This window comes from Pan paniscus, chromosome 3 (assembly GCF_029289425.2).
Source record: "Pan paniscus chromosome 3, NHGRI_mPanPan1-v2.0_pri, whole genome shotgun sequence".
In the NCBI taxonomy this organism is placed as follows: Eukaryota; Metazoa; Chordata; class Mammalia; order Primates; family Hominidae; genus Pan; species Pan paniscus.
Genome location: NC_073252.2, coordinates 116333491 through 116357969, shown reverse-complemented (window position 1 = coordinate 116357969; position 24479 = coordinate 116333491). Strand labels below are relative to the sequence as shown.

Below are 24479 nucleotides of genomic sequence, written 5' to 3'. Positions count from 1 at the left end.
TGCCAGGATTCTAAATTTTAAAATATTAACTCCATGAAAATATTTTGCTTAAGCCATCTTCTTTTCCTCAGCTTCCTCTATACCTCCTATAATATTCTTTTATCCTTCTTCTTGAATTTTAAACTCAAATTTTGAGTTTGGCACACTCTTTGAATTTTAAACTCAAAGTGAGTCAGGTGATGACGGAGCATTCCCTAAGCATTTGCTTTAATGATATTGTTGTTATTATTATTATTATTTTGAGACAGGATTTCTCTGTGTCACCCAGGCTGGAGTGCAGTGGCATGATCATGGGTCATTGCAGCCTTGACTTCCTGGGTTCCAGCAATCCTCCCACCTTGGCCTCCCTAGTAGCTGGGACCACAGGTGTGTGCCACCACACCTGGCTAATTTTTGTATGTTTTTGTACAGATGGGGTTTTGCCCTGTTGCCCAGGTTGATCTCAAACTCCTGAGCTCAAGTAGTCCACCCACCTTGGCTTCCCAAAGTGCTGGGATTACAGGCATGAGCCACTGTGTCTGGCCCTCTAATGATATTAAAATAGGTGTTAACTTTTAGATATTTTTGTTTTCTTAGGCGTGTTCTTTTAAAAGAAACTTCCATGTTATCTAGTAGAAATAGTGAATCAGGCTCCTTTTTAGCCGCAAAATTGGTATCTAAGACTTTACCATTAGTGGGGTATTACAGCCATTTAGCACACTTTTTTTTCTTCAATATATTTTTGTTGTAAATTCTCAAGTTATAATGTTATAAGAAAAGAGCAGCTAAAATAATGGGGGAGTAGATGCAGTATCATTGAAAAACAAACTAAAAATGTAAATGCTATAGTCTAAAAATTAAAAGCCTAAAAGGGACTGAAAATGCAATATCTGAAATTATTAATCACTTTGACAGGTTTGTGATCTTCACTTAAATCTGGGGTTCTAAGAATATGCTATTGCTTTGAATTGTGGGAGAAGTAAATTAACTACAAATAAACTTCAGTAAAGAGATGTTTTTGTTAGAAATAGACTTGGCTGTCAGGCATGGTGGCTCGTACTTGTAATCCCAGCACTTTTGGGAGGTTGAGGTGGGAAGATTGCTTGAGTGCAGGAGTTCAAGACCAGGCTGGGCAACATAATGAGACTCCATCTCTACAAAAAATAAAACATTCACTGGCACGGTGGTATGCACTTATAGTCCCAGATACTGAGGAGGCTGAGGTGGGAGGATCACTGGAGCCCAGGAGGTCAAGACTGCCTTAAGCCATGATCACGCCGCTGCACTCCAGCCGGGGCAACAGAGTGAGACCCTGTCTCAAAATAACAACAACATTAAAAAAGAAGTAGATTTGGCTGTGAGTAACAAAGAACTGAAAATAACAGCAGTTTAAACAAGTTTAGAGTCGAGTGTATTTTATATTTAGGAAAAGAGACTAGAGGTAGCCAGCTCAAGAGTAGTTTGGTGGTTCCGCAATTATTAAGGCCCCGAATCTCTCTTGTTTGCACTTCTGTCATCCTTAGTATGGGACCCTATGGCCCAAGATAACTTATTAGGCTCCAGCCATCCTTGCAGTCAGGAGAAGGAAGTGGAACAAAGATACTTCCTACAAGTAATACATGGTACTTCCACCTAAATATCACTGGTCAGAACTTATGGCAGGGTGCGGTGGTTCACACCTGGAATCCCAGCACTTTTGGAGGCTGAAGCAGGAAGATTGCTTGAGGCCAGGATTTCAAGACCAGCCTGGGTAACATACTGAAACCCCACCATTTCAAAATAAAAAATAAAAAGAAAATTAGCCAGGTGTGGTGGCATATACCTGTATTCCTAGCAACTCAAAAGTCTGTGGTGAGAGGATTGCTTAAGCCTAGGAGTTAAAGGTTGCAGTAAGCTATGGTCATGCCACAGCACTCCAGCCTGGGTGACAGAGTGAGACTATGACTCAAACATAACAAAAACAAAAACAAAACTTAGGTGTCTAAAATAGGAGCACAATTTTATTTGGGGATGATGAAGAAGTTCTGGAGATGGATGGTGGTGATATTGTACAATAATGTGAAGGTGCTTAATGCACTATAAACCAAAAATGTTTTAAATGGTAAACTTTATGTTGTGTTTATTTTACCACAAACAAACAAACTTAGTCATCAAGAAGGAGGGGAGGCCAAAATGTGATCTTAATTTTGGATAGCCATTGTCCTCCTAAAAATCTGAAGTTCCATTACTAATGAAGAAAAGGAGGTTAAATATTGGGCAGTACCTAGCTTTGAAACATGTGTAATGGCTGAAAATATAAAGGACAACAAACAAGTATACAAAAAAGAAATACAGAAAGTCATGCATGACCTGTGAAGTGAATTAATAAGTGGGGATTAATAATAATGCTTTTACTAGGGACAAAAAAATAAAAAATAAAAGACCAATCTTTGGTATCTAATCCAGAATCCTTACATTCTTTTATTTGTTCAGTGGCATTGCCAAAGCATGGCATCAGGCATATTTTGGGGAAGGGTCTGGCCCAGTTATGTTGGATGAAGTACGCTGCACTGGGAATGAGCTTTCAATTGAGCAGTGTCCAAAGAGCTCCTGGGGAGAGCATAACTGTGGCCATAAAGAAGATGCTGGAGTGTCCTGTACACCTCTAACAGGTAAGGATTTCACTCCATTAGTGTACCAGTTCTTGCCCCCAGTACCATGTGGGCCTGCCACAGCTTCCCTTCTCCTTAATTTCAACATTACCAAATGAGCATACAAATAAATACACCAAATAAAACAAACAAAAAGAATGCAAACCGTATATTAAAGTACCATCTTTTTATTCATAGTTATTCCTGAATTTTTCAATTTAAGGCTATATAGTCTTGTAAAGCTAGATCAGAAAATAGGACTTTGTTGCAGTATATAGTACCCAATAGTCAAAATCAGTGTGCAAGTGATACATTCCAGATATTAGGTGTAATAATTCCATCTTTAGTCCATTCATCTATTAACGTTTCTTGACTCAGAATGTGTTTAGAGCTGGTATTGATGCAATTGTTGATTAAAGCACACTGTGAAAGAAACCAAGTTAACTTTGCTGTGCACAATTTTCAGACTATTCCAAATGACAGCATGCCTGTCAAAATGTGTCATGTGTTGTAAGAAGGGCATATGTGAGTACAAACTGGTGTGCGTGTATGTACTTACATGTTTAGGGAGAAGAAGAAGGAAATGGAAAAGGCAAGAGAAACTGACTCATCAGAAACCGTTTAGTAAAAAGAAACCATCATTCTCAGTAAACTATCGCAAGAACAAAAAACCAAACACCGCATATTCTCACTCATAGGTGGGAATTGAACAATGAGATCACATGGACACAGGAAGGGGAATATCACACTCTGGGGACTGTGGTGGGGAGGGGGGAGGGGGGAGGGATAACATTGGGAGATATACCTAATGCTAGATGACGAGTTAGTGGGTGCAGCGCACCAGCATGGCACATGTATACATATGTAACTAACCTGCACAATGTGCACATGTACCCTAAAACTTAAAGTATAATAAAAAAAAAAAAAGAAAACCTGAAAAAAAAAAAAACTTGAAGAAAAAAATGTTTTGTTTACATATTTCTTTAGTGAAAATCAATAACTTGTTAGAATCTATGAAATACCAGATTTATATCTTTCTCTTCACATACTTCTATACATGCAGTTGTTTTTATTAGCAGATTAACACGTTAATACACCATAGAAATGTATTTACGCCAGATTTTTAGCCAGAGCACTTCATTTTCTTGAACTGCCATTTTCCCCTCCTTCAAATGAGGATAGTCTTGTAACATTGCTGTGATGCTCAGATAAGATAATGCATGTCATAATGCTTTGCAGACAGTAAAATATTATATTAATAAAAGGTTTGTTGCTCAGAGACCTTTACTTTAAAAGATCCCTGAGATTTATGAAAAGTATGACCCTTACCCAAGATTATTTATATGTTTCATTGAGAGTTTTTGGATTATTTTGGTTGGAAATGGCTTTTAAATCTACTTTTTTTGGAATTAAATTTATTATACTATTTATCTGCTTAGAAGCTCTTTATAGAATTATAGGCAAATTAATTATTATTTGAGTTAATAAGATTCAAATTCAGATCTATATTATCAATAAAAGAACAAAGGCGAGACATATCTTCCAGTTTTTATAATTCATGAATGCCTAACAAATAATACATGCATTGACATGACAGACTGTCTTTTATCCAGAATAGTTTTTTTCTGTCATCCTATTTCAGTATTTTTTTCATTTGCAGTTAAAATTCTGAGCTATTTCCAAGTTACTGTATTTTCTTTTTAAATTTAAATGACATGTATTGCTCTGACTTGAAACTAAAGTTATATGAAATTTCCCAAATGTTGTTTAATCTAGAGAAGTCTAAATAGATACTTTGGAATTATATCAGGATATATTTTTCTACATAGAGAATAGGGGTACCAATAAAAAGGAAAGAATATATATATATATATATATATATATTTTTTTTTTTTTTTTTTTTTTTTTTTTTCCATGAGACGGAGTCTCGCTTTGTTGCCCAGACTGGAGGGCAGTGGTGCGATTTCAGCTCACTGTAACCTCTGTCTCCTGGGCTGAAGCGATTTTCCCGCCTCAGCCTCCCAAGTAGCTGGGATTACAGGCATGCGCCACCATGCTCAGCTAATTTTTGTATTTTTAGTAGAGACAGGGTTTCACCATGTTGGCCAGGCTGATCTCGAACTCCTGACCTCAGGTGATCCACCTGCCTCAGCCTCCCGAAATGCTGGGATTACAGGAGTGAGCCACCACACCCAGCTGGAAAGAATATTTTATTAGGACAGAAATGTGTTACGTCAAACTTCAGAAACAACATGATAACCTCAGAGGGTCATTTAGCACAGATGTAATATAAGTTTAGCAAAAGGCCTAGAGTGAGGCCTGAATATGGTGATATTTCTTGTGAAATACAAATGTTGTTTTGCCTTTTTTTGAAAGTTGATTTGCTTAGTCTCTGTGTCTCCTCTTTATCACAGATGGGGTCATCAGACTTGCAGGTGGGAAAGGCAGCCATGAGGGTCGCTTGGAGGTATATTACAGAGGCCAGTGGGGAACTGTCTGTGATGATGGCTGGACTGAGCTGAATACATACGTGGTTTGTCGACAGTTGGGATTTAAGTAAGGTTCATTAATTATAAAGGCAGTTAAATGCCAGATTATATTGTTAAAAGTCTTATTATGTTAATCCCTACTTGTAATTTTTATAATAATAAAAATACCTGTTCTCTCCTACCTGTGTATGGAAGTACAACAATGAAAAATAATGACATTTTCTAAGATGATGAATAACCACCTCTTGCTGTTTATTTCATTTACCTTTCCTGCCATGACCCCTCTTCTTGAATAATTAGTTGAAGCCAGGGGTGACCTCTAAGTCCCCTTGTGTCTATTCAAGTAAGACTTTGAATGCTCATTTTTATTCTGACACGTCATTACTATTGGATGTTTTTAGTTTTGACATCATTGTCTAAAATTGCAGAGAAGTCTAGTGTCAAATGCTTTGGTATTACATTATTCCCTTTCTCAGAATGTGATGATAATTATCACTTTTATTTGAGAAAAACAGCCCTCTTGTTAGGAGATGACCTTTAGAACTTGCTTTTGACCTCACTCTCTTAAAAGCTGAGTATCACACTTTGGGACATGTATTTTATGTCACACACATAATGCATTCCAGAGTAAAGACTTAAGTTGGTCGAAGTAACTGCAAATGATGCTTTTGAGTTAAATATTTGAATGAAAGCTATGAATGCCTATTCTTTCTTGTTTTCCATATTTCTCTGTCATGCTTGAAGTAATTGTCTTATGCTTAAAAAAACTGGCAAAATTGTTTCATTTTAGCTTGATTAGAGCTGACTGAAGATATTCACTACACTTTAAAAACATAGCTTCATTCAAGCTAGGCAAAGCCATGTTAAACATATATTTTAAAATTTATAAAAGTAATGTAAAACCATTGGAAAATGATGAAAATAAAAAACTCCATAATTTTTTATCCTTATGCTATCATTATAATTTGGGTAGATAACTTCATATCAGCTCTAGTAATGGACATGTAATTTTTATCCACATTTTTAACCTTATATTGCTACATACTCACAATTTTTAATGATAACAATATCCACAGAATTTTCATACTGTAATTTACTTAATATTAGGTCAGCTTAATTTTTCCTGTGATAAGTAATGCTATCATGAAAATACAATATTCATATAATTTCCCCCATTTTGTCTTTTCTTGGGCAGAGAAGTTACTGTAATTTTTGTGTAAAAGGGTATGATATGACAGCCAAATAAATACAATATGCTGACAATTGATAAGAATTACTTAATAAATATCACTTTATATTTAAGTGAATCTCAGACTGCCAACTATACTCTGTTTTCACAGATTTAGAGAGATTCATAAAATCATGTCATTTCTATTTATTTTCACATTTAGAGAGATTCATAAATCCTGTTATTTCTATTTTTCATATTTTTTATTAATGAAAACAACACTGATTTTTTTCTTCATATTTTATTTTGTTTCACAAATCTATGCACAGAGTATTCACATTTATTAGTTTTAAAAATGTTCTCAATAATGTGTGTAAAAAGCTCTAAATGATTGTGTTAGAAGGTAGTCAAAGCATGTGCTACATTTGCTTCTAGTTTACAAAGGAATTTTTGAAAAAGAATATTCTTTTGTAATGAGAAAAAGTAAACTTTGGGTTTCTTTGTACAAATGCAATTCCAAAGTAAAATGACTTCCTGTTATCTGTTGTGTAGTTGCTATGGACAGATGATAATCTAATGTATTTCGTGAAAAAATGGTCTGTAAGTTAAAAGTGAGCAATATACGATTTAGGCTTATTACTTTTCTAGCCAAGGCTTGATTAGTCAGCAAAATAGAAGGAAGAAAAGCCATAGAATGATTAAAATTTTCATTGTTTTAATTTATTAAAATATTCATTTTGTCAAATAAATTTAATAAATACTTGCATAAAAAATGAAGAAAATTCATGTCAGATAGAAAGATGTCTTCATATTCTTAGTACAGAAATAATAAAAACATCAAGTAAGGGAATTATTATATGAGTAAGAGTTGAATCTTGTAGACTGTTAGAACTGAAAGGTGTCTTAAAGATTTTTAAGCTCCGTGATTTCTGGAGGTTTGGATTTTATGGAACAAAAGGAAATAAAATTGGGAGGATGAAAGAAGGTGCAGATTGACTTAATTACTAATTTAAAAAATTTTTCAGATCTCTCCTATTTCTGCAGCATATATATTTATTATACATTTAGGTTTTGTTTCTGTAGTGCAGTGTTACAAATACACTCAATTGGAACACAAATATAATTGATAAAAATTTTAAAGTTGAATTTGTATACCTTATGAAAAGCTAAGAATATTATAATTCTGATTTTGATGGGCTGAAATCTAAATTTAATCATGGATTAGGTATAGTGCTTGAGCAATCACTGAACTAATCCACACTTTTTATTTTGAAAGAAGACCAAAGAGAAGCTGCTGAAATCAAATGAGTTCAGAGGGAGCATCAGAAGCAAAATGAGAAAAGTGTTCTCACTTTCTGGTCACAATTTCTATGGTCAGGAATTTGAGATTGATCTCTTTGCATTCTCTCTGATTGGTTTTGTAGACAAAACACAAGAATGAATGGGGAAAAAGTATTAATTTTTCATTTGTTATTCGTTGAAATAATCGAACATTTTTAAGGTGATTAAAACATGTGATTGGCTGGGCGAACATAGCTCTAAACTGCGTCCCCAAGGTAGGAGAAAGAACAGATACTTATCCTCTGAAGTCATGTCACTGAACTAAGTTGCTTGTGTTAAATGTTTTGTGGTTCCCTGAACCAAGAGACAGAAGTTCTATACACAGTGTTTATTCAATTGTCACAGATATGGTAAACAAGCATCTGCCAACCATTTTGAAGAAAGCACAGGGCCCATATGGTTGGATGACGTCAGCTGCTCAGGAAAGGAAACCAGATTTCTTCAGTGTTCCAGGCGACAGTGGGGAAGGCATGACTGCAGCCACCGCGAAGATGTTAGCATTGCCTGCTACCCTGGCGGCGAGGGACACAGGCTCTCTCTGGGTGAGGACTGGCTGCAACTCTCAAGTTTCCATCATTTAGTAGCCATTGCACCTCTAACCACTGGTCTTGAATATGAAGTGTTTCTCATCTTTGGCTTTTTTTGGGGTCTATTTCCCATAACTGTCTAATTTTCAGTAATTTTTATGCAGAGAAAAATAATCTTTTGAGTCTGTGCGCCAACATTATGAAATTTCTACCCCTAAATTGTTTTTCTTTACTTAGAAAATTAAGTTCCTCACTAACAATGTTTACAATCATCTGTATCTGAAAAATGGAATAAAGAAGCTGCAGTATCTATTCCCCTTACTCCTCGGTCACTTATTCTGATTTTCATTTATCTTGAATTCTAGTGAGCTATTTGGGACAGGATTTAAAATAAGAATATTCTCCTCTCCCTGTCTCATGGTTCATTTCTTCTCTAGTCCTGAAGCCTTGTCGTTCGTTGGTCACCAACCATCCATTGCTCTTTTAAGTTTCTCAGTGGTCTTCTAAGTGGATTAATTAAAGTTAATAGCTCACCCATCTTTCTAGTGTAACTTGTTATTTTAGAAACCCATCAGGGACCTCTGTTACTCTTCATTTACATTTTTTTAGACTTGTTGGATAAAAGGTAACTAGCTCCTCTAACTGTATTGAAATAATTATAGATAAAGATCCTCTTGAGAGTAGATAGCAGTTAAACATTCTTGATAAATTTCTTAATGTCTGATGAGGAGGGCAGAATATATATGAATGAAAAATACAGAGGGAAATATTCAAAATACTTTGTTGTATGCTATCACAGCTTTATTATATATCTATCTGTGTGTATGTGTATGTGTGTGTGCGTGTTTGTGTGTGTGTGTGTGTGTATGTGTAGGAATAGATGTTAAAATAGCCTTAGGTGGTCTTTACTTTTAACCTTGGATTGAATCAACTCCTTTGTATTCTCCTGTTTGGAGACTGTGAAGCTGAAATCTTCATGTTATAAAGTAACAACTTTTTGAACCTCAGAGTATTAACCATATTACATACTTTAAATTTGTCAGAGTCTGTGGCTGATTCCTCATTGTACTGTACACTGTGAGAGCTTGGTGACACTGCATTAATCTAGCATTATACCAAGTTGAAATACATGTTTTTATTCCATCTCTTGCAGGCCATATTTCCATTTTTCTTTCTTTTCATTTTGTTCTCCTTTTCCCTTGCCCCTTCTTTTGAAAGATTTGTGATCCTCCCAGGATTATGTGGTGGATGTGGTTGAGGGAGATAGAATTTGTTTGCTGGAGATGGATTCTCTCAGCCCCAGATAGCAAGTGTTGGAATCATGGGATGATCTACGCAGATATGCTCTGTGAGCTCCCAGTGATGAAATACTATGTGACCTGAGTTCTCTGTAGGCCTGTGTTGTTAAACACATCATATGGTTGGAATAACTAATCTTTTCTGTTCCCTTGAAAATCTTTTTAATTCTAGGACTCTAGATGTATTTTTAAAAAATTTAAAAACCTGAGGGTGATAATTATTAATAAAATATGTGATCACTATTATGAATCTCTTTGGTTCTAATCTCAGTAATGTGTCTATTAACTAAAGTCATTTGTCTGAAGAACATTATATCTGAGCCAAATATCCTTTTGGGATAGAATCATATTACTATTTGTTCATTCATAGATCATTACTTCCACCTGTTAAAAACTACTATATATTTAAAAGGGAAGCTTAGAGGAGGAGATAACAGGATAACAATATAAATAACAGCATTTAGGAAACAATGGAGATTTTTTACTTCTTTGGCACTGCAATGATGAGCTCTTGGACTACTGCTGTTTTCAGCTATTTGAAGGCTAATTTCTGGACCTTAACTTTATATGTCAAGGGAAACTTCTCAAAATTAGTTATAGCCCTGTAGACACTCTTTTGGGTCTGTGGTAGGTGGAATGCTCAAAAGCAGTATTCTAGATTAGTAAAAGTAATTCTAGTAAGAATACAGTTATGTGAGTTGGCAGAAATTTCTGGGATGGTAAAAATATGGATTTCTCGTTTTAATATTACATTAATTCTAAAGTTCAGAGTATTAAGTCCTGGCAAAGATTTCTTTCCCAGTGAGGTTGTTGCCTCTTACTCAATTTTACGGTATAAAATTAGGCTTAATTAAATTAATTAATTAATTAATTGAGACAGAGTCTCACTCTGTCACCCAGGCTGGAGTGCAGTGGCGCAATCTCGGCTCACTGCAACCTCCACCTCCCGGATTCAAGCAATTCTCCTGCCTCAGCCTCCCAAGTATCTGGGATTACAGGTGCCTGCCACCACGCCCGGCTAATATTTGTATTTTTAGTACAGATGGGGTTTTGCCATGTTGGCCAGGCTGGCCCCAAACTCCTGACCTCAGGTGATCTGCCTGCCTTGGCCTCCCAAAGTGCTGGGATTACAGGTGTGAGCCACTGAGCCTGGCCTAAAATTAGGCTTTTACTGTGTATGTATGCATGTTAGAATTTATCTTTTTTCTAAAAGACAGTAGTATTTTATAAAAATAATGTATTATGTTACAGGAAAAATCAAAACTACTGAAAGCTTGAGATATATATTAAAGATAACTGTATACCAATATGATTGTTTAGCTTTTCCAAAAACTTTATATATTTAAGATTTTGGAAATAAAACATGCTATGTATTATTATTTCTGTAACAACACAAACTTAATAGTGACAACGTATGGATGGCATGACTTTTGTCATCCAGTTTCCCTTCAAGAATTAGGAATTTAATGATTTTGTAGAATGAATGGCTCAAATTAGGTTCAGAAATATTGTATGCATTATTTTTACAAAGCCATGCAAGTTATGCTTTAAAAACACTTTATCATTTTTATTTTCAGAGTATATGAAAATGTGCCTGTAAAACTACCAGAATGGAACATGTAGATCTAATTTCATGTGCAAATGTTTTCTTAATTTTGAACAAAATATCCAAAAATATAAAAAGTGAAAACTTTAATAAAAGAATTTCATTTGTTTGATTTTGGTATCTGAGGATCACTTTTTCACTTTCTATTCTTGCAAAGAACTCCCAAATTTCAGATGTATTAATGAGAAATATGAAGTTTCAATATTGTGTTTTATGACACAGCTAAAACTCCAAGTTTTTAATCCAGCTGATAGTAAGCCGTGCATACATAGAGTTGGCACACCATAAACATTTGTTGAGTTTAATTTTGCTCTGTGATTCCGCTATACTGCCTTGTCCCATGAAGTGAACATGATTAGGGATAGAGACTGGGGAGCCAACAACTCTTGGGGCAACACAGAAGGATGGAGAAGTAAAAAATGGGTCAGAGGAATAAAAATAGAGTGTGTCCATCTTGCTAACAATATTTTCTTTTAGTTAACCAATGTTGATTTAGTAACTTCACATATTGGTTTAAACATATATTAAATAATATATTGTCCATTACCTGCAGACTTCTACCTCCCTAGTTCTGCTAATAAGTTTACCATGCTTTATTGTATTCCCTAAATCCTTACCAGCAAATCTTGGCCCTGAAGCTGGAGACCCTTCTAGTAACTAGGTAATCAGATGTGTGAGTGTTAGCTTGCTTGGGTTGCTATAACAAAGTTCCACAGAGGTGACTTAAACACAGATGTTTATTGTTTCACAGTTTTGGGGGTTGGAGTCCACAATCAAATGTCAGTAGGGTTGGTTCCTTCAGAAAGAACTGTGAGGGAAGGGCTGTGTGAGAGAGAGATGCTCCAGGCCTCTCTCCTTAGCTTGTATATGGCAGTCCTCTCCCTGTGTCTCTTCACATCATCCTCTTCATGTCTAAATTTCTCAATTTTATGGGAATACCAGCGTATTTGATTAGGGCTCACCCTAATGACCTCACAATTCAACCCATGCAAGTCACAGTGAGGAGTTTTGATTCAAAATCATAATTATTGGTGTGGTGATATGTGATACTTTACAAATCCCTTCATTTGTATTAACTTAGATAAATCTTAATTTGCTAGAGTTCAGTTTCTCAACTTTTAAGTCAGTAATTTTTGTGACTTAATTTTTTCCCTTAAAATCAATAGAAAGCCTTAGATGGTAACTGTCCCTATTTACTGCTTTTTTTTTTCTTTTTCTTTTCTTTTTTTTGCCTCCTCCAGCATTAGACTTGAATCAAGATACCCAACTATGAATGCCAAGGTTGTGTCTATTTATATCGTTCTAAAAATCTTGTCTTTGGCGTATAAACTTCTAGCTCTCTGTTCATGGATAAATGAACAGACATGAAGCAGAAACAACCTCAAGTTAATGTTCTTTTACTATTTAGAAGTAAGGTGTAATAAAATAATTCACAGTTTTATAATGCTGTTCATTCATTCAACAAACAGCAATTGCATATCCTCTGTATGCCAGGCACTGTTCCACAGTCTGGGGATACAAGGTTGAGCAAGGTGAGCACTTTGAATTCAAGGCTGCAAGAGACATACAAAAGTGGATAAAATTTTTATTGATATATCTCCTCTCTCTCAAAAAAATATTTCCCATCTGATTTTATAGCTGATTAAAAAGAACAATTGTGTTTTGTAGAGTCGCTCATGCTTTAGAATCAGTTTGCTTGTTTGGGCTGTTCTAATACTTTTGAATCATGACTTAGGTTTTCCTGTCAGACTGATGGATGGAGAAAATAAGAAAGAAGGACGAGTGGAGGTTTTTATCAATGGCCAGTGGGGAACAATCTGTGATGATGGATGGACTGATAAGGATGCAGCTGTGATCTGTCGTCAGCTTGGCTATAAGTAAGGAAAACCTAATTATTTGGGATGGTTACTGATGAGCATATCTGAATTTTTAAATGCTTAATCTAATGAGTTACTTTTTACTTAAAATGAGCTTCTGTCATTCATTTGAAAATACTGGCAGCATATTGATTTGATCCAGAATTATAAAGAAGTAATAAGTAGAGCCTATTCACATTTTTCTACTCACAGGAAATATTATGTCACACAAGAAATGTAGCTTTTTATCTAATAACAAAATAGTCTAATAACTCTGACTAGTCATAATACAGCTTGTATCAGCTTCTGTCAGTTAACCTTTTCTCTGTGATTGATGTTTCAACACTGTAGCCTTTTAAGGGACTCTAGAGTTATTGAAATTACTGTTGGTTCTCATTTTTCTTGATAGTTATAAAGTCACTGTGGACACTGAATTAGCAAATGCTGAGCCATTGCTCCTAGAGCTGAGGTCACTGCTCTCCCTTCTTGTTTCAGCTTTCATACTTGTAAACAGTTGTCCTCTTTTACAGTCTGTGTGGTGCCAATTTTTTTTTTTTTTTTGCATTTCTGTGCTGGCTTTGCTGATGACTTCACTGTTTAAAATGGCCCCCATTTATAGTACCGAAGTGCTGTGTAGTGTTCCTAAGTGCAGAAAGGTTGTGGTGTGACTTAGAGAGAAAATGCATGCATTAGATAAGCTTCCCTCAGGCGTGAGTTACAGTAAGAACATGGCACTAAATAGAATGTGAAAAGGACGCTTGTTTACAGTATGAGAGGAGCAAAAAAGAAGGCAGATCATCTCCTGTTGGTTAGACCTCAGCTGGGTAATTTAAAATTTTACTGGCTCTGCATATGTCATGAATGACTGTGAAAGCACCCTAAGTAATGATTTTGAAGTAACAAAAATATGGAAAATGTTATAATTCAGAGGGTTATACATTTAAGATAATATGTATATAAATTGCCTAGCTCAGAGTAGATTACTAATAGTAATTTGGATTTAAAAATATATCCTTAATTATATATCTGTGTTCATTTTAAATATTGAACACTTCATATGGTTATTTTCTATAAAGAATACATGTTTATTTTAAAAAGCATTTCTGTTTTAATAAAAGTTCACATGTTGGGGGTAAACTTCAAAATCAAAGTTGTTTCTGGTTACTCGATACTACTTCAATTTATGGCTCAGTTTTGGACCCAGTTGCAATTCCAGTTGTCCTACAGCCAATTAATCCTTCATTTGTGATATAAATTTTCAATTTTCAAAATATGGGGCAGTAAAGTAGGGAGAGTCTACATTAGATGTGAAAGTGAATTTAGTCAGTGGTTAATTTTAAACTTCTTTTGCTCACTGTGTTTCTATCACTCCTTTTTCCATTTGAAAAAAAAATTATTCTTGTTCTTGCATTACATTCCCAGTACATTTCCTCACCCAAAATCAGCCATTAAAAGATATTGCTCTCTGAGACTGGTTTCTTGGCCATATTTTAATTTTATTGTCTTGGTGGAAGTGATCCAGGAAACCTAGTATTACCTTTGGAAATACAAAGGGGAAGATTGGCACCAAAGTTGATCTTCAAATTGTGTGTCTCAGCTAAGTTTAAGGAGAGAAAAATTTTCTAGGCATATTCATCAAGCATCATCAACACACATGTAGTTGTGTGTTATTACTTGGATTTCTTTCTAAATTGTTCATTACTTTTTATTTATCATCATTGATATAGTTTGGATATTTGTCCCCACCCAAATCTCATGTTGAGATGTAATCCATAATATTGGAGGTGGGATCTGGTGGGAGGTGTTTGGATCATGGGGGCAGATCCCTCATGAATGGCTTAGGCCATCCCCTTGCTGATAAATGAGCTCATGCCCTGAGTTCACATGAGATCTGGTTGTTTAAAAGTGTGTGGCACCCTCCCACCCCGCTTTCTGCTGCTACTGTTGCTGTGTGACTTGCCTGTTCCCCCTTCACCTTCTGCCATGATTGAAAACTCCCTGGGCATCAGCAGAAGCCAAGCAGATGCCAGCCCCATGCTTCCTGTAAAGCCTGTAGAACTATGAGCCAATTAAACCTCTTTTCTTTGTCAATTACCTAGTCACAGGTATTTCTTTATGGCAATGGAAGAATGGCCTAACACAATCGTTTAGTCCATTTAACATTTAACTCAAAAGTGAATTTAGCCTCATGTTAGAATGGCTATGGTCAAAACAACAAAGGATAACAAGTGTTGGTGAGGATGTGGAGAAACTGAAACCTTTATGCACACTGTTGGTGGGAATGTAGAATGGTACAGCCACTGTGGAAAGTAATATGGAAACAGTATGGAAAACAGTTCCTCAAAAAGTTAAAAGTAGAACTACTATATGATCTAGATATCCCATTTCTGGGTATATGGCCAAAATAATTGAAATTAGGATGTCAAAGAAATATCTGCACTCCCATGTTCATTGCAGCATTATTTGCAATAGCCAAGATGTGGAAACAGCCTAAATGAATGGATGAAGAAAATGTGGTATGTATGTGTATATATATATACAGTTACTGAAAGACAAATACTACATGATTCCACTCATATGAGATATCAAAAATAGTCAAACTTATGGAAGCAGAAATAGAATGGTGGTTATCAGGGGTTGGGAGGAGAAGAAAATGGGAAATTATTTTTCAATGGGTATAAAGTTCCTGTCATGCAAAATGAATAAGTTCTAGAGATCTACCGTACAATACAGTACCTATAGTTAACAATATGGTACTATATACTTCAAAATATGTTGAGGGTATAGATCATATTTGTGTTCTTACCAAAGCCAAATGAAAACAGAAACAGAACATAACAAAACAAACAAACAAACAAACAAACCTCAGAAAAGAACACAAGGAAATTTTTGGAGATGATGGATATATTTAGCACCTTGGTTGTGGTAATGGTATCACAGATACATGCATATGTCCAAACTGAAGAAGATTTTTTATATCGATTATACCTAATTAAAGCTAAAAAAGAAGTGATTTTAGATGAGAAACACACTAGATTAAGTGAACAAAGTTGGTTGCAGCTTTCAATATTTCTGTAATACTTATCAATCAAGAAAAGCATCAAAAGACTTTATAATTGCATTTTAAATAGTCTTACAAGTAATTCAGTAATTTAATGTTACTATAACAAATTGGATAACATAATCTGCAATTTGCCATCAAATAGTATTTAAATGAGAATTGTTTAGCTATTTGATTAAATATACTTGAATATTTTTATAATTTCCCACTGAAGGGAAATTGGATTTCATATAAGAACATATATGTATATTTTCAGTATATATATATATATATATATATATATATATATATATATGAAATTATAAACAGGTATGTGACTAGTGCCGAGGATCTTTTTTTCATCATGTCTATTTTGAATCACAAAAAATCTTTAATAAAGGACTTATTTGTAGAAATCAATCCAGGAAACTTTGAAGCTGTTATAAGATTTGAGCCTCATAAATAGGAATTTCAGAGATCTGTCCTCCAGCCAGTTCTATGATGCATGAGGATTAGTCCTTGGAAATACTGAAAATCAAAATGGTATTAGAAAGCCTTTTCATAATGGGAAAGACAGAAATGAGATAATAAAAAAGGAAATGTGAATGGTAACTAATACAGATATGCTTAAAGTGAACAGAAAGTAAAAGGCATTATTTATTGATGCATTACATAATGTCTGACAAAGTCTAGCATATGAGCATATTGTTTGTAGATTGTTGATAGAGAATGTGTTGAGATCAGTTAAATTCATTGAGATAGACTAAGTAGTCATGACGAAAATTCCATTATATTTACACTTTATGTGGATCCAGTAGCATATGTTCCAATATAGCATTGTTTTTGAACATGTTTGTTAGCGTATTAATCCTTAAAAAAATTTTAAAAATTGTATATTCTCACTGCTTTAATAGAGATCTAAAATTAAGTATATCTGATATCTATTTTACATTTAAATAGCTGCAAAGGACTTAATTTCTGGTATATTTGTATGACATTTGAATATAAAACAGTTACACCACTCTTAATTATATCCAGTGAAATATAAATATAGTAATTTGATTGTGCTATCCATTTTAAAAAATACATGAACAAAAAATACTTCTTTGACCAGAAATTTTGCAGCTTTTTTTTCTCCTTGAAGTTGTATTTTAAATTTTCTTCCCCCACGGAATCTCAATGTTATTATGCCTTAAAAATATGTGTGTATATGTATATATACACACACATATATGCACACATACACACATACATATACACATGTATGCATATATACAGATACACACACACACGTACATGGAGAGAGAGAAATTATGCTAACAAGTTTCAGGTGTCTCTGGAATTTATAATTTCTAGTATACAACTGATAATAAACAGCAAAATATTTAATAAAATTATTAAATAATTATTAAACATAGAAAATAAAAGTTTACCAAAGCTCTCATTTCTTAATTAGACCAATGGGTTGGGTTTGTGTTGCTTGGATTAAGGAAGCTTCATTGCTATCATATATTTTGAATTTTTCTTTTGTCCCCTTTAGAGGCTTTCAAACTTTGGAGGAATGCGCTGCGGTAGGATTTGGAGTGAGTGCAAGATATGCTTTTTGTGAAGTGAGAGAAGAGAAATTTTGAAAGAGAAGTTTGATCTTTATAGCAGCAAGATTATTTTTAAGAAATAATATATGTGAAATTTGAGGATATAAAAATTGATTCACTTAGAGCCTGTGTATCCCTTGGAAAGTTATTATCTACCAGGAGCACTTGACATCCAGTTTAAAGACTAATTATCAGAAACTGTTGTGTCATTGAAATTTTCAGCTATGAATTACTAGATTCAGTAAACCAGTGAGAAGCCTTTCCCTTTTTTCTATGGATGGCAGAGTCCTTAATTGTTTAAAGAAAGAGTAGTCAAAAGAAAATGTATTAGATTTCACTATATCAATGAGAATTTAATCATGTGCTGTTATTTGTTAAAATGTTCTCTAATTTCTACTTATTGATATATCTAAAATGGTGCTTTTTTTTAGTTTGTGTAAGTTGATTAGTTGCTAAGAAATGATCCTTTTGGTTTCTTTAAATGAGTTAAATTTTACTTTCTGTATGTCTACTTCTACCTGCCATCTAGTTTTATGTTATTTATCATGCTTTATTTTCTGTTTTTTGTGTAATCATCTGTTTTTTGATTTTCATGATTAATTCAATTTTCAATTTTCATTTTTTCTCAGTGGTGTAGAAATTCAACATTTTTATTGTTTTTCTGGAAGTTGTCTTTAAATTTTTAGCAAACATACTGAAACATACTTTCTTAATAATTTCAAAAATTATTATCTGTAACTTCCCCTTCCTGAAAAAGATAAAGACATTTAACATACTGTTGTTTACTTTCTACCTCCACCCATTCTCACCTCTGAAACTTCTGGGAATCATCTGGAATTTTTGTTTCCAAATTCTATTAATTTTTTATTGTCGTCAAATTATGCCGATTTGAATTTCAAATTTCTTTACATTATACCTATACATTATCAGCAATTATTTTTATTTTTAAAGAAGGTTAATAAACAACAATCTCAACAATCTTATGCAATTTTGCCTAAGAAAAAGGAGAGACAATACAAGTAAACATAGAGAACAGAAAAGAAATTTAAGCACAGATATATAGAAGGTTAAACAAAAACTCTAGTAGATTAACAATACAGCTGGGCACGGTGGCTCACGCCTGTAATCCCAGCACTTTGGGAGGCCGCGGCGGGCAGATCTCTCGAGGCCAGGAGTTCAAGACCAGCCTGGCCAACATGGTGAAACCCCATCTCTACTAAAAATACAAAAATTAGCCAGCTGTGGTGGCTTATGCCTCTAATCCCAGCCGCTCGGGAGGCTGAGGCAGGAGAATCGCTTGAACCAAGAAGGGAGAGGTTGCAGTAAGCTGAGATTGTGCCATTGCACTCCAGCCTGGGCAACAAAGTGAGACTCCATCTCAAAAAAAAAAAAAAAAAAAAAAGATTAATAATACGAACTACTTTTAGCAAATACACTTGAAAATCTAGATGAAATGGATATCTGAGAAACTACATTTTCAATAAAAATGTAATTATCAAAATTGATACAGGAGATAGAAAACCCAATTAGATTAATGGCTATGAAAGAAATGACTGATTTGTTTTGCTGGACTTTTCACCAGTCCTTAAGAAACAGTTTCTGAATTACATGAATTGTTGCAGAGCAAAGAAACTTATGGAAATCTTTCCATTTATTTTATGAAGCTAATTTAATGTGATTTCAAGACTAGGTAAGTAAACACACAAAAAAGAAAACTATACCTCAATCTAATGAATCTACATACAAAGTTATTTTGCTAACAAAATATTAGCAAATTTAATTCAACAATGTGTTAAAAGAGCAATATACCACCAGTAAGTGGAGTCTGTTGTAGGAATGTAAGAGTGATTCAAACTGAGACATTCAATTAATGTAATTCAGTGTGTCACCCATAAATATACAATAATTTTAATAAATGATTAGATATCTTAATAATGTTGAAAAGTTATATGATAAAATCAACATTCCTTCTTAGGAAGCTGAGAACAAAATTAAACTGCTTTAATTTTATATCACACATAAGCATCAAATAGGAACAAAAGAGTGCCTGCCATTACTGCAATGATAGCATTGTCTGGAGTTTGCACTAAAGCCTTAAGAATTGAGGTATCAGTATTGAAAAGGAAGGGTCAGAATATTTATATGAATAATATGATTGTTCACCTAGAAAACCCAAGAGAATCAACTGGAAAGAGACTAGAACTAGTGTTTATTAATGTAACAAGATAAAACATAAATACTTAAAAGGCAATCGTCTGCCTGTGGGATAAGTAGAAAATAAAAAGAAAAACAGATTTGTAGAAGTTACAAAAACTAACAACAAAACAAAAACTAGGAATACACTTTGTAAGAATTGAGACCTATGTGAAAAACCTAAGTCTTTACTAAAGCTAGAAGACCTTATCAATGAAGAGATGTACCGCAATCCTGAATGTGAAGACAAAATAGAAATAAATTTATACATTAAATACTATGCTAGTAAAAATCTTTCATTTGTCTTGGTGTGCATATGGGGTGGGGAGGGGGATTTGACTTCCAAATTCATCTGAAATCCAGTCCATGTGGTACTGGCACAGGAATAGTCAAAGAGGTCAGTGACACTGCAGCAGTGGCTTTCAACCTTGGTTGTAGATTGAAATCATTTTGGAACTTGAAAAAACACTACCCATTCTACTTTAATTCATGTGAGATGAGGTTCAGGTTGTGCTATACTTTAAGTGTTTTCAAAGGCAATTCTGATGGGTAGCCAAGGTTGTGAATTACTGAACTATAAAGACCAAGAAATGGCTTGTGCACATATAGCATGATAAATAAGAAAGACTTTCAAATCAGCAGGTTATTGGGACAACTACTTTAAGGACAAAAATAAAGCTAGATTTCTTACTAACACTAATAGTAAGACAGAAATAAATTTCAGACAGACAAGAACCGTGATATACAATAAATACATAAAATTTAAAAAATGCAATAAATAATATAATTAATTAATTGATTAAAAAACAGAAAAAAGTAGAATAAAACTTCTAGGAAGAAATCTAAGCTGCCCACAAAGATTTATGTATAAGGATATATATATAATTGTAAGAAGTCTAATAATTTTAAAACACATGTGCAACAATGGAGAAATAACTTAGTTTTCTTTGCCAAAGTTTGATGGAGAACTATCCGCAGGAGAATCACCTACAGTTTTGTTAAAAACAGATTACTTATTTTTTAAATGATTTCTTTGTCTATTGTATGCCATTCTTCTCTACTAGAAAGTATATTCACCAACAAATATATTTCTAGAAATATCAACTTTTAAATTTATCTTTCCACTTTCCTTAGAGTAGTTTTTAGGAAAGCTACATTCTTAATTTAATTTTTAAGTTTATCAATTTTAAAATTTATAGTTTATACCCTCTATGTCCACTTTATTAAGTTTTTCCCTAACTTGAGATTTCAAGGATAGTTTTCCAATAATTCATCTGGAAAGCTTTTGCTTCTGATAACTATTTCATTAATTTGCTTGAAAGCTTTTGCCTTTGATAACTATTTCATTAATTTATCAGAAATTGAGTTCTAAATATGGCGTTAGTTTGAAATATTTATTTCATTTAAATATTTTTGTATTTGCATACTTTAAAATGTGTTATTAAAACAAAAAATTAATAAACTAAAAGTAAATCTGCCATTTAGTCATGATTCCTATTTTTCTCTGTCTCTGTTAAAAATTGTACTTTTAGGCCAGGTGCGGTAACTCACTCCTGTAATCCTAGCACTTTGAGAGGCTAAGGTGGGTGGATCGCTTGAGGTCAGGAGTTGGAGATTAGCCTAGGCAACATGGTGAAACCCCGTTTCTACTACAAATACAAACAAATTAGCCAGGCATGGTGGCATGCGCCTGTAGTCCCAGCTACTTGGGGGGATGAGGTGAGAGGGTCTCCCGAGACCAAGAGTTCAAGGCTGCAGTGAGCCGAGATCACGCCATTGCACTCCAGCCTGGGTGACAAAGTGAGACTGTGTCTTAAAAAAAAAAGTAAATAAATATAAAAAATTGTACTTTTTTTTTTGAGATGGAGTCTCGCCTTGTCACCCAGGCTGGAACACAACGGCGTGATCTCAGCTCACTGCAATCTCTGCCTCCTGGGTTCAAGCCATTCTCCTGCCTCAGCCTCCAGAGTAGCTGGGACTACATGCCCAGCTAATTTATTTTATTTTATTTTATTTTATTTATTTTATTTTATTTTATTTTATTTTATTTTATTTATTTTATTTATTTTATTTTATTTTATTTATTTTATTTATTTTATTATTTTTGAGACAGAGTTTTGCTCTTGTTGCCCAAGCTGGAGTGCAATGGCACGATCTCGGCTCACTGCAGCTTCCGCCTCTTCGGGTCAAGTGATTCTCCTGCCTCAGCCTCCCAAGTAGCTGGGATTACAAGCATGTGCCACCATGCCCAGCTAAATTTTTGTATTTTTAGTAGAAACGGTTTCACCATGTTAGCTAGGCTGGTCTTGAACTCCTGACCTCAGGTGATCCGCCCGCCTTGGCCTCCCAAAGTGTTGGGATTCTAGGCATGAGCCAACGTGCCCGGCCTAAAAAAATTGTACATTTTTCTTCTAAAGGAGGCAAAAAAATTAGTTCTTACCTCTGTAGGTTATTATTTAATCTCATTGTTTTCTTTGCAATATTATGCCAATATTAAGAGAGTATTGTACTCTTTAAGAGGGTAAAAAATTTAGAGGTGATTTTTTCCTGCTTAAACGAGAGTTAAAGACTATCATGATTTTTTGATGTGCCATTAAATGTAAGTTTCTTAGAAAAAGCTAAATTAGAGGCAAGTGATGTAATAAAGTAGCTGTGGAGTATGGCAACAGGGAAGGTATAGTTATTACCTTTTTTATTTAATTTTTTTAACAGTCATGAAACAAATGGTTTTTAGCACATGCAGATGCTAATTTTAATATGTAAAAATTAAGGAATAAAATTGAATACATGTTGTGATTTATTCAGATATATGACTGACTGATTCTTCACATGATTAAGAATGTTCTGTCTTCAGGGGTCCTGCCAGAGCAAGAACCATGGCTTATTTTGGAGAAGGAAAAGGACCCATCCATGTGGATAATGTGAAGTGCACAGGAAATGAGAGGTCCTTGGCTGACTGTATCAAGCAAGATATTGGAAGACACAACTGCCGCCACAGTGAAGATGCAGGAGTTATTTGTGATTATTTTGGCAAGAAGGCCTCAGGTAACAGTAATAAAGGTAAGTCACCTTCTGGAGCCCTCAACAAGTCAAGGAATACTAATTCCCATTCCATTACTATAAGCAGTACTTTGATAACAGAAATCTAGTACAACAAGAACGTATACAGATCCATGTCTTGTGCTATTACTTAGATCCGGTAGTTCTTGGCAAACTTGCCTAGGTGGGGCTGACAGGCAGAACAAGGTTCAGGGGTAGGAATGGATTTACGGGGCCTTGTAATCTCTGGGATCATCCTCTTTTCACTTTCTTAGCCATTTCTCTGTTTCCTTTTTTAGATGTAATAAAGCTCTCATGCTTGTTGCTATCTTTGAAGATTCAGAATTGATAATGACTTCATAAAAAGGAAAGAAATGAAAATATAGAAATGAATTAAAGGCATTTCTAAAGTCTTACTAATATTTTAAACAAGGATATTTAAAAATGAATTTCAAAAAGAAAATGATGTTTTGTAGATTTTATTCTCTGAAATTTAAAAATTTAAGGAAAATGATAAGTAATCCTTTTGTATGATACAGTAATGTTTCATACTTTAAATGAATAGAGTTCTTGAAAGCTCTGCATACATTTAATTTTTTTTTTTTTTTTTTTTTTTTTTTGTTGAGATGGAGTCTTGCTCTGTCACCCAGGCTAGAGTGCAGTGGCACGATCTTGACTCACTGCAACCTCCACCTCCTGGGTTCAAGCAATTCTCCTGCCTCAGCCTCCCGAGTAGCTGGGATTACAGGCGCCTGCCACCACGCCCAGCTAATTTTTGTATTTTTAGTAGAGACGGGGGTTTCACGTGTTGTCTAGGCTGGTCTAGAACTCCTGACCTCAGGTGATCCGCCCACCTCAACCTCCTGAAGTGCTGGGACTACAGGCGTGAGCCACCACACCTGGCCTATTTAATTTTTATGAAACATTCTTTAAATGACTGAGAGAATGAGCTATTTTGGAGAAATTTGTGGTACATTTTATGAAAAGAACAGTTGCCTCTTTATCTGGATTGAAAGTTTATAGTTCTGATACACTGGATTTTGTTAAAATCAGGTGCACCTGTATTTTGAGGATTCTCTTTTTCTAACACCTTTTAATAACTGCCAAAGACAATGCAATAAATGAATTGGATGTCGTTAATATGATTCTTTGCTGTCTGAGGGGCTTCTGATTGTGAAAAGAACACTTACAATCCTTTTCACTTTATTTTCTATTCATATATATTAAATATATATACATATTTTTATATATGAATGTGTGTATAGATATATGTATATATGTGAATGATTTGGCCAGCTCTTTCCCCTGAATACTGATTATAACTTAATTTACTAAATTCCCTTTAATAATTTAAATTACCATTACAAATGGGATATAACTGATTCTTTGAATTATGTGAAATTCCGTAAGCAGTTGAAAAACATAAAAAACATTATTTATATGTTTGTTTTTAATGCCTTCCTAGAATTATAGCAATATTCTTTTTGATATCTTTCCATGGTTATGGCAATGCTACCATACTTCAAGTAAAAAGATTTCATCTTAGCCCAGCTAGATTACAGAATCTGGCATATTAACCAGTTGATTTTATGTTGATACTCAGGACCTGGTGACATCTATAAGGTGATTCAAACTGAAGCCATTGGTTATTGGTCATCTGATGGGTTTCTTTTATAAATGAACTTCATTTTTCTTTTAAAAAATTTTAAATAATAGTG

The 24479-nt window shown here is 34.3% G+C and overlaps 1 protein-coding gene across 6 annotated transcripts in view; it reads left to right on the top strand.

The window, feature by feature from the left end:
* The window catches only part of PRSS12 (serine protease 12), a 74749-nt gene that overhangs the window by 33239 nt on the left and 17031 nt on the right, over positions 1-24479 (top strand). For all 6 annotated transcript variants that reach the window (XM_034959062.3, XM_003830071.6, XM_034959063.3 and 3 more), the window contains exons 5-9: positions 2452-2630; positions 5024-5165; positions 7953-8149; positions 12774-12915; positions 22577-22782. In XM_034959062.3, the coding sequence (XP_034814953.1) occupies positions 2452-2630; positions 5024-5165; positions 7953-8149; positions 12774-12915; positions 22577-22782 (866 nt within the window). The remainder of the gene's footprint in view (positions 1-2451; positions 2631-5023; positions 5166-7952; positions 8150-12773; positions 12916-22576; positions 22783-24479) is intronic.